The sequence below is a fragment of the Lathamus discolor genome, chromosome 4 (assembly GCF_037157495.1).
Source record: "Lathamus discolor isolate bLatDis1 chromosome 4, bLatDis1.hap1, whole genome shotgun sequence".
In the NCBI taxonomy this organism is placed as follows: domain Eukaryota; kingdom Metazoa; phylum Chordata; class Aves; order Psittaciformes; family Psittacidae; genus Lathamus; species Lathamus discolor.
In genome coordinates, this window is record NC_088887.1 from 41,579,562 (window position 1) to 41,591,604 (window position 12,043).

The window sequence follows — 12,043 nt, forward strand, 5'->3', positions numbered from 1 at the left end:
AAATAATAGCTCTTGTAATTATCACTCTAGCTGGCATATCTGCAGATCATTCCTTTGTGAATGATACATAATCAGTTATGTATTTGATAGATATCTGCTCAAACACAATAGTGCCTTGTGGCAATGAGTTATACAGGTCCACTTTCTGTTTGTAAAGACAGAAAAAAGTATTATTTCTATCTGTTTAAAATGTGTACATATATTTTTCAAATTCTATTTGCTCAGTTGACACAATGTATGTTAAAAAAAAAAATTATTATTGGAATTACCTAAAGAGCCCAGCTTGCAAGAACCATTTCCCACTTTGCACATTTTATTTTATTAGCATCTTATGTTTTCTTTCTTATGTTCTTTATTTTCCTCTTTTTTTCATATTACTTTTTGTTTGTTTGATTGGGTTTTGGGTTTTGGGTTTGGGTTTTTTTTCGTGTCAGGCAAGTTTCATTTGGTGCCTGTTTTTCTAAAATCTAACCTTGAGGCTTTTTCTGTACCCCACAACAGGACTTTTATATGCTGATTTCAGTTATTGTTTTAAAAACTAAAAGAGATGCTGCTGTTTATTATCAGTAATGGCAAAAAGTTCAGAAATTTCCATGACTTCTTGGTGCTTAGAGCATGTCTGAGGTTCATAATTGAGTGATGTTAATTAATCACTGATAGTGTCCATTGCTCTGTTATGAGCCATATTTCTTTACTGATTCCAAGAAGGTAGATTTATTTTTGTGGTAGTCAATCTTTAATTTTCACAGTGTGGTTTTACTCCAAGGCATGGAAGGCAATTCTTCCAGGTCTGTCCTCTCTCTTTGTTTCTGTCCAGTAGAATAGACTTGCTCAAATAAGATGTCTCTAAGAAACCATAGTTCTGATCTGCCTTTGGTGACACCGTTCCTTTTAATACTCTGCTGACCCCTTGGAGCTGTGGACATATGTCACTGTTACTTCTTCTCATGTTGAGGAAATGAAAGTAGAAGCATATAATATTTTTATTAAATTTTGCTTTGGGTAAATTGGTTTTCACATCATGTCACTGCTTTAGTCATTTTATGTCTGGTGTTACTCTCATTTGTGTTGGCTAGGACAATGTATTCAAGCCAGCATTAGGAGACTGAGGTAATGTTGGGCATAATGTGGGTTATTTTTTTTTATTAATAATCTTTCAGATGCTAGTATGTGTTGACGTCTTCATGAAGCTGTTGGTCTTGATTTTAAATACTAAATTCCTTCAAAGCTACAGCTAGTTGAAGAAGCCAGGAGTGTAATACTGAGTTTAAAATCCTCCTTGTAGTAGCTGGTATTTTGTACACATTTAGACTGAATCTTTCCGCTATCACATTCCTGATGGTATCTTCCATTGCCTGCATGAGCTCTAACAATACCACCCCTTGCTACTCAGTTATTTTCTTGTAATGTCTGTTGTGGATATAGATTGTGATTCATTTCTGTAGTTAACTTTATACATACAGGTCTCTGATAAAACAAAAGCTTTCCTCTTGAGCTTTGTGCATTGTCTGTACCTTGTTAGAAAACCTGAACCATGACTTCTCTGAATAACAATCAAAGCATAAAATAGTGATTCAGATATTCTGGTAGAAAATCATAGTACAATGCTATAATGACACTGTAACAATGCTCAATACCAGATCTTATGGAATGGAAAGGTGACTTTTATTTTAAACAGTTTCTTATACCGATGTACTATTGGATGTGTTTGTCCCAACTGTCTGTCTGGCATTTAGGCACCAAGATATTTGTATCTGAGTGTTTAATCCATAGGAATTCCTTGGGATAACACAGAGAACAAGGAATATCACCCAGTGATTTTTCATCACGTCTCCTGTTGTATTCTTAAGTGGTCAACACTGTGCTGGTTTTGTGATGTGCTTTCTGCGAACCTGGATAAAAAACATAACTCTGTGAAATATGACTCATTTTATTTGCTGGCTTTTGCCTTCTTGAACTGAAGGGAGTGAGCAAACCTGGGTTGTGTAAGTCAATGGCCATTGATGGGATGCCCTCATGATTCTGGAGGGTGCAAAGAGGACAGAGCCAGGCTCTTGTGTAGTGCTCAGTGACAGGATGAGAGCAATGGGCACAAACTGGAATATAGGACTATGGAGTATCAGTAAAAGCTTTTTCACTGTGAGGTTGACTTTGTGCTGGAACAGGCTGCCAAGGGAGGCTGTGGAATCTCCATGCTTGGAGGTACTCAAAAGCTGTCTGCACATGGCACTGGTAACTTGTTATAGGGACTCTGCTTGAGTGAGGGGTTTTGCATAACATGACTTCCAAAGGTCCACTCCAAGCCTAACTGTTCTGTGACCAAATTCGTGAAAATGAGCAACTGTCAATGTTGGGGTTTTTTTTCATGCTCTTTACTGATTTCTCTCAGGATCAGAAGTTAATATTGTTTCTTTGACCATACCAAAATAAAAAATGGCATTCTTTTTTTTTTTTTTTGCTGATAAATTGATAGTAAATGTACAGGCTGGAATTTTAAAAAAAATTTCTTTTCAAAGGTATTAATTGTGAAAAATTTAGTTATGTCTTCGCATTTTTGGAGCCCTTCCAAGGAATCCATGTGATATATAAAAGTTATTTGTTGCAAAATTATTTGAGTATATGTGCTGCTCCTTTTTTTCTTTCCTCTTTTTTTCTCTCTTATTAACCAGAGATGGAAACATAAAGAAGAAAATGTCTATCAACTTAGTATTTTAGAATGTATTGCTATGCTCTTTCACCTGTGAAAAACTATGAACATGCTTCCTGGGAGGTCTGCTGGGATGCAATTTTTCATCTAATTGGAAAAAGCAGAACTAAGTCAAGAACTGGCAATCAGGTTTCACCCAGATGATATGATGATGGTTATGGCATCAAATACAATCATGAATGTAAGCCTTGAACTGGCGAGTTCAAGCTGGTTTTAATAAGACTTTTATTTAGATTTAGGCCTCCTATTCAGAAATAGCAGAAGCTACATGGAAACGATTGATTGGTTTTAAAAAAGAGAGTTTGTTCCTTCTGCAAAAAGAACAGGATTGAAGAACCTTGATGTTTCTTTACAGCTAATATTACTAAATTAGGTTATATAGACATAAGAAACAGTAGGCAGTCTGCCATTACTCTTTCTTACTCAGATGCTAACCAGTTTTCATTACCAGATGCTTCTGAGATGAAGATTACAGAGCTTGACCTTGTCAGTCATTTTTATTTCTTTTTAGCATTTTTATATATATTAAAATACACTGATGTATCAGAATATATTTTTTTTTAATAATTTCAGTCCCTCTGATCTATCAGCATCTTTGTGTAGTGTGCGTACTACTTAAGGTCAATGTTTTAGAGGAGGGATACAAAATATGTATTTGTTTATTTAGTGTGCAACACTTAAGGTGATGCATGGTTCAATAAGAACTCTTAAGTGCTGCCTGAGAAGTTTTACAGTACAGAAACTGAGACTTCTTTCTCTTATGTAGTAGCAAATCATTGTTCTGCTAGGCCACTGAGCTCAGCCCTCAAAGGTTGTGGCTTTAAATGGAAAGTACAGTAGAGTTTAGTAGTATCCTTTGTGAGGCCTAATTGATTTTATGTAATGCCATCAGTGCATTTGACAGTCTTATTAAATTTAGTTGTTTCTACAGTAATTAAGGGTAAGAAAACAAGTGCCTTTACAGTATAATTATTTTCATAATCAGTTTTAATTACGCTTCACTGTCTTAGAAAGCAAGGATTTTATCTTAATAAATTGTATCTTAGTAATTAATATGTCTTTTATTAAATAGTACTGTTGACTGTGTTGGAATATCGAAAGAATGATATGTTTTGGAAGGCAAGGAAAAACTGCATATTGTATAGACCATGGAGTGTGAAGAAGACTTAAACAGAGCAATAATATTTTTGCTTCTTTTGGTGGAATAAGAGAACAGTTTTGGCTGTTTGGTTTTAGTTTTGATTTTAGGATTTCTTCTGTTTTCTGATTCTCCCTTTAATGGAGAATCTGTTATGATTCTCTTTAATGAATGATACAAGGGTTAGACTGCATTCTGTTAATAGGTTCCATAAATTCAGAAAACAGTGGGGTGGGGGGTGACAGGACACAGACAAAGCAAGGTGAGGGCAAGAAAAGCCTGTTAGAAAGAATTTTCTCTCTATGTATGCTTTCTATTCCATTAAGAGTCATCTGGGGAGTGTGTGAACCCATACATGAACAGAGTATAAAAGACAAATTATTTTTTCTAAAGATTGATGAGGAAGTTTCCTCTGTGATAACACAGATCCTCTGTGCTGATGTTGGCAGGTCCTTATTTAAAAAGAGGTTATTTAAAGGTCCTGTACAGAAATCTGTTTGTGATTTTGTGCCCCAGGGTATGTTATTTCCTTTGCTTTTGGCAACCCTTCTCAGTCTTAACAAATAATGGTGTAGAAGAGAAGGGGGATTAATATCCAAGGTTGATCTGATAATTTATAGATAAACATTTTTTTTTTCCTTTTTTCTTTTATAAAAGATTAATAGCGCTTTAATAAAGAAAAGTAAGGAACAAACAGGCTAAATTTAAAAAATATTTGTTACTAAATGCACAAAAGCAATTTAAAAAGACATCAGTTCAAAGGAAAATGCTTGGGAGGGGGCTGATGTGTTTTGTTGTTTTCAAGAGTCTGGCTGTTTTGAGAAGGCCTATGACAAATATAAGACTAGAAACAAACCAGTCAATGAACAGTACTGAAAGAAATAGTTTCTCCTGCTGCATCCATTTTACTAAGTACATAAACTTAGTAAAGTTTATGTAAACCTAAAAAAAGCAGAAATATTTTTTAGTACAACATATTTTCTGGTTTCGAATAGTTTTACAGTAGAAAAACTCATCAGGAAAAAAACAACTGTGTTTTGTTTAGCAGAGTGAATAACTGCTCTTTGAAACATTCCCCCCTCCCCCCCTTTGTGTCAATAGCTTTTTAAGACAGGACAAATTACATGGGTTAATTACTGTGATCAAGAGATGATTCAGGATGTTCTAATTTTAGTATCTGAAAAGACTGTCATCATTTAGGAAGCTGTGTGTGGTTGTCAGGGGAAGAACAATATTGTATCTGCATCAAAACAGATGATAGTCTGAGTTCCAGTTGCAGGATGGGGATGATGATGGGTTTTGTCATTCTTTCCTGCAGAAGCAAATCAGCAGAGAACTGTCTTTGTGTGTTTATTTTGTAGCAGCTGTTGCACTTTGTCTCTCTGTCTGCACAGTTACACCTGGAATTTAAAGTCTGCTGGTTATTCATACCTAATCAGTATGGATAGTGCAGCCAAGGCAGAGATGCCCTGCAACTTGCCCTGAAGGCACTGAGAGTCAGCATTCAGGCAATAGCTCAAATTGTTGAGAAAGAAACGTAAGGCAGAGAGAAGTACTACACCTAGAAATATAGAAATATGTCACCTGTAGGAATCCTGTTCATACACCTGAATCAGCAGGGCAGTGTTTATATCTTCACATTTGGCTCCAAAAGAAGCATTTTTTATTGTTTTTTCAAAGACCTTTTCACCACTGAAATGCAATTTTTCTTTCAGTTCTCCAAATCAGCTGTCTTCAGGGAGATATTAGCAGTGATAAAGATCAAGCAAAGCATTCTAGGAAGTTCTTGTTGCCTTTTTAAGAGGTAGCTTTTTCATCAGGTTAGTCTCTTAGTCCTTGCAGGAACAGACTAAAGCACAAAATAAATGAAAAAAAATATCTGAAAGCCTGTCTTTCAAGTAAGAAAATTCTGTACCAGCACACTAAAGCTTTCCTGATCCCTCAGTCACAATAATGGGAGGGTAAGTGCCTGTGGATGAATGTCAGCTACATCTGAACACTGATTTCTGGAGTGGTTCGATGCTGATACTGTAGCTCTGCATTTAATTGCACTTTGAAGTTTTCTCATCATTTGCAACATAGAAGTCATTTCAGAGGCAGAATTGCACATAGGGGAGCAATCTCCATTATTCAAGGAAGAACACTTTGTAACAAGCAAGACAAAGTAGTAACAGTAGGATGTAAGGATGCATACATAAAGATCACTCAAAAAATTTAAATCCATATCCACATGCCAATGTTCTACAGGAGAGAAAAGCTAGTAACCTCTGTCCGGATGGTTGAACTAAAAGGAACATTCGTGCAAAAGTGTTACTGGAAAAATACTGTGTTCTCCTAAGTGAGGTGTCAAGCTGGTTGAGATCCAGAAAACTACGTGGAAGCAGTACTTAAAATGCTGTCTCAACATAGTTTTCCATACCTAATATGTGTCAGCCATTCCAGAGTTAATCTGCAGATTAAAAACTTAATAGCATATATTAATAACTTTAAGTGGCACTATGGAATATAGTCCATAGATTCTGGAATAGTTTCTCTAAGCAGCTTTCCCAAAATAAATTAGTATGATTTATTCTGAATTTGCATTTCACAATTCTGTCAATAATAGTTAAATTAAGAATTTAATTTTCACTTTAAGAATCTAAAATTCTTCCTATCTGTGATGACGTCTCATATTCCTACTTTATGGGAGGTTAAATTATTCCACCTCTTTGATAGGTTCATTATCAGTCAAAGTTAAAGCGGCTGAAGAAGAGTTACCAGTAAGAGTTTAAATTTATTTAGTAGCAAAAACTAAATGTTCCAATAATGCTTTGCAATTGTTCCTTTGTCACACCAGGAGAAGGGATATAATCACAAAGATGTATGTAGTACAAATTGTCTGTGATAGCTTCAGAAAAGGGAAATACAGGAACACTTTTTTTTTTTTTTTTTAATTTATTTAATTCATTTTTACGGAATGTCAAGATAAAATACAGTTGTATAGAGACAACCCGTGAACTATAGAAGTAAAACCATTTAGTAATACTTTGGCAGGCAGTAGTCCAGGTTATTTTATTTTACTTTACATCTCAGTGTGATAACATTAGATCACACAATCTGCAGATGGAAGTGTGATTTAGTGACCTACTGAACACTGAATGATGCAGAATTTCTCTACATACATTACTTTTAAAGGAATTCCTGTGGAACAGAAGTTTGTTACTTCACCCATCATAAATATATTCTGTGTTCACTCTTCGATATATTTCATTGCATGTTATGTATTCTGTATCAATATAGGCATATCAATATAGGCATAATGCCCTGCACTTACTGTGTTTCCTGTTACCTGAACATCTCAACGTATTATTTAAACACTGACCCTTGCAAGTATCATGTAATGTGAATAAGCTTACTATTTCAAATAAACAGACACTCAAAATATGATTCATTACAAATTACGCAACAAATACTACAGCTGAAGAAAAACCTGTTAGTCACATGCATGGACCCTCTCCAAACACTGTATTCCTTGGCTTGTATGGGATTGGGATTCTTAAATGTGTTGGAAGAGTTCTTCATTCAATTACACGATCTTTCTCATACCTCAGCACTTTCTTTTCTTGTTAGAGTCCGTAACAGCATACCCAGTTTCATACATTTTGTATGTATATCACAGTACAGATGGTGACTTTTACTTAATAATGCAATACCTTGCTTATGAACTTCAAGATCACACACACAAGATTTCAGATAACTAAATTTCCCCAATTTTACGCAGTTTTATTCTTAATTTTTAGGCTTTCTTTTCTCTATTCTAACTTCATAATTTTCAAGTAATTGGAAAGCCAAGTAGAGTGAAACTTATTGATACACTGGAGAGCTGTCAATGTAGTTGAAATTTTATTGCATATTAGACGTATCAAATTTTAAAATACAAAGTGCTAGATATTTTTTGGTGGGTGTATTAGTATGGTTACAGATAAGCAACATGTTCCTTTAGGCTGAAAGAATTATGTTCCAAAAGATTTCTGTGCATCATAGAAGTGCCAGAAGATTCTTCATAACTAAAACTTCATTCTTTACCCAGGTCAATAAAATACTATATTTTTTCACGTAGTCTGGATGTTTCTGTTAAACATAAATTCTGATGTTGATTAACACTTTCAATATCTCTTCCTTTGAATATACTTTTAATATTTTCATTCTGTGGTTGCGTTCTTACTTTTTATAGATTAAAAGTACACTAGGTATTTACACAAGTGGATGAATGTATTTTTGGTTACTACTTCTCAGGATATCATGCAAGAACTTAAATATACACAAATAGTCCCAAGACCTTTTAATTTCTTTGAATCTCACCATGTATTTGCAGAATGCCGTTATTAGATCATTGCTATGTATCTTACTGAAATTTGGGTGAATTGTAGATAAAAATGTGCCTTTAATGTTTAGAAAGAACGGCATTAAAAAAAAAACCACCACCTTTTATACATGATTCTGCAACAGCACTGATATTTGCTATCATGTTACAAACGGAAAATTGAATTAGAATAATTCTATAAACCCTATAGAATTGTGCTTTAAGGAACTGTAGGAAATATTTTTAGCTTATGTAAGTTCATTCCATTTCCAAGTTCTGTTGAAGCAATGTGATGCTATTTTACATCTGAAAGTGATAAAGTCAATACAACATTTTCCAGGTAAAAGATTTCCTGTTTCTTCGTCTTTTCTTTAAAAGATACTAATTTATGTATTTTTTTTATATTAGATATATCTATGCAATTATTTTTTTAGTTTAACAAAATCATAGAATCATAGAATAGTTAGGGTTGGAAAGGACCTCAAGATCATCTAGTTCCAACCCCGCTGTTGAAAGAACAATAAGTTCTTTCACTGCAGTTTTTAAAATTTGAAAAGTGGCCTAACAATAAGTCACATTTATATTCATGTAGAATGAAGCTGGGAAAGAAATCATGTTCACTGTTCTGAAGCTAAGTGTGTCTCAATCTTCTCCTAAGAGGCCCCTGGGGACACATTCTAATGCAGGCTAAACAGTGCCATTCTGTGGAAAATTCTTGTGGATGGCAACAGGTGTATCTGTGATAAAAATCCTGTCTGTTCTTAAGCTTTAAAAAATTGGTAGACTATGTAGTGAAGCATGCAACAGCTTTCTTGGGTTTGGAATAAAAAAAAACCTCCAAGAATATTTTTTTTTAAATTTTTGTTTCTACAAAATGTCTAGGAAAATCAAATTAGATTTTAAAGAATTAAAAGTATGGTAGCTATTATGAGATTTGGCTCTTTGGGAGGATTTGGGTTTTTTCTTCTGAAATGTTTGTCCTTGCCTATACTCCAACTTACTCTCCTTTTCTGCATTTTACTTATGTGCTTGTCAAAAAACATTTTAGTACCACTTGGCAAGTTTTTTGTTTCATTTCTTATTTCAACTACTGTACTAGGTTTCATGTTAATATCATTACTTACGGAGGAGTACAACCTCTTTGTGACAGCAAACAGGATTTGAAATACAGATTAGCATTTAGAAATTTCATGGCCACCTCTGGTAACTTCATGTTAAACTACAACTTGAGAAATTATAGCTGCTAAAATCTAGTATATGTCTAAATAACTATAAAGCTAGACAGGAAATATATCTAGAAATACACAGATCACCACAGATTCATAGACTAAGCATGAGTGTGCATCAAATTGCATTCATTCCACTTTAAGTAATGCAATTTGTTTTTTTGATAATCAAATGACTTTATATTTTCTGAGGTAAAAAAATTACTCAGTTACCATGTTGAAGTTAAACAAATATGAAGGTAATACAATAGTAGTAGCATTGACAGACTTGTGTTAATGAGAAGTATGTCATGCTTACCTGCTCACCTTTCTAAATCCATATTTAGCTCAGGTTCCATGCAGAAAAAAACTGGTGAGTACATGTGACACCTACATTGCACATGAATGTTGATAGAACACAGATATACTTTTTTTTTTTTTTTCAGCAGCATGCTGAAGATGCTGAAGCCTTTGGTGTTCTTGCTCAATATATTCTTTAGATCTTCCCCAAGGATAAGATAGTTTTTATATTTTAAAATTGTATTTTGCATTGTGACTGTTTTTTTAATATGATAGGTATCTTTCTTGTAATATATCAAAGACAAACCAAAACCAACCCACATCTGAAACCACAACCCTGCCCCCCAGACTTCAGTGTTATTGGAGTTTAAAGTGTTGAACACAATCTCCAAAGGTTTCAAGTCAAAAATTCATCATACTGTGCAGTGACCAGAAACTATTTCATGATTTCTAAAAATAAACAAGTTTTCCCACTGTAGTGGTAATGACAAATGAGAAAACAATTTCGGATTAAAACAAAATGTAATTTTTTCTGTGTGTTTTTTTTTTGTCTATTTGTGGCTTTGGGATTTGTTTGTTTGGGTTTTAATTGTGCATGTTTCAGATGTAATACTTTCAAAGAAGTACTTTTGCTTTATTTTTTTACCACGTGAATTCCAGTAAACAGTTCTCAGGAGAAAAGTTAAGAAAGGAACCCTACCTGCAAGACATACAGTGCAAGTTCTGTAGCTAATGTATCTGCAAACTTATCTTTACTGGTACATGAAAAATACGTAGTGTGTTTTTGTTGTATTTTGATTAAATTATTAAGACTTATTTTCTTCCTAAGAGTGCTGCATTTGACTATTTGTACTTGTGCAGGGTTTGTGAGCGTGAAGCTGCACTGGAATCAGCTCTAAGAATGTTGCAACAATTCTACCTGGATCTTGAGAAGTTCCTTACTTGGCTTACAGAAGCTGAAACAACTGCAAATGTCCTGCAGGATGCTACACACAAAGAAAAAGATGCCAAAATGGCTAGGGAGCTCATGAAACAGTGGCAAGTAAGTCAAGCATCTCAGTTTAGCAACTTTTTTCCATTTTTTTTTTTTTTCAATTTGTAGCTACTCAACTAAACTGAAATTGTTTTGAAAAAGAGAACTGGTCTGTTACTAACCTTTAAGTGTTGCTTTGGAAATTGTTGCAGGAATCTTACATGAGTCATGCCATGATTCTGTCTGACGTCTTTCAGCACATAACACCTTTGAAAAAGTGTCTTGAATTGCAACTTTTAAAATGTACAAAAAGGAATGTTTGCTGAAGTAGGCATTTAGATTATAATTCTTTTTTTTTTTTTTTTGGTCACATAAAAATGAATTACTCTACCGAGCTACAGTTTTGATTTGAGCACTTGTCAGATGTGAAAGTTTATTAAGCATTTCTGATATTTATAGAAGTCATATAAATCACATTAACTTTATTCTCAGTAGCTTAATTGAATTACTTTTTCTCCATTACTTTCAAATACATGAAAAATGTTAATTTGATATTTTGCTGATTATTGTCAACATGCTCTGTTGCGATAATGAAAAGATGTAATTATTAGAATTTTCATAGTTAACGGCTGGACAGTTTGCAAACAGTTTTGGGTGGTTTTTTTTCCTTTGGAAACAAAACATCTGAAGAGAATGTTGTATTTGGTGTTTGGAGAATCTTGAGGAGAAAGAAGAATAATCAGTTGAGATGGTTTTGTTGAAATGCGCTGTTATGCTTTCACCATTCTTTCTTCACTACAGTTGCTGAGAGTAATACACATACGTCTATGTGAGGTCTTAAAATTTCTTTAATGAAAGGGTGATTAGCTGTTTGAGAGGCAGGACCCTTTATTCCAATATCCTTGATAGTGTCTGACTTTTATGTTGACAGAAAGTTCGAAACTGGAAATTCCAGGCACTGAAGGCTCTATGCCTTAATTTATTTATGAAGAACATACTTTGAAAAATTCTAGTTATAAGTGATTATGTTGAATAAATACTGTTGGATGGAAATAATTCTTTTGGCACTGCTGTAATAATATATGGTTGTAACTGTTTACTGAACAGCTGCTAAATTCCATTACATTATATTCTTAAATCTACAGTTGTTGCACAAGACAAAAGTGAAGTCTGAATCACATTTTTAATAGTCATCCATCATAATACTGATTTAATTTTATAGTAATATAAGTTAAGTCCTCATGTGTTTCTGAATTCAGTTGCATGATCCTGGAGAGCAGATCTGAATGGAAGGTAGTTCTAGACTGAGTGGTTAATAGGCTTTCTTTTTATATTCTCTGCATTAGTTTTTTTTATTTGTAATGGTGTTAAAACAGAA

At 34.0% G+C, this 12,043-nt stretch overlaps 1 protein-coding gene across 13 annotated transcripts in view; it reads left to right on the forward strand.

The window, feature by feature from the left end:
* DMD (dystrophin) overlaps positions 1 to 12,043 on the forward strand; it is a 1,176,091-nt gene that overhangs the window by 922,205 nt on the left and 241,843 nt on the right. For all 13 annotated transcript variants that reach the window (XM_065677219.1, XM_065677222.1, XM_065677220.1 and 10 more), the window contains one exon: positions 10,554 to 10,734. In XM_065677219.1, coding sequence (XP_065533291.1) covers positions 10,554 to 10,734 — 181 coding nt within the window. The remainder of the gene's footprint in view (positions 1 to 10,553; positions 10,735 to 12,043) is intronic.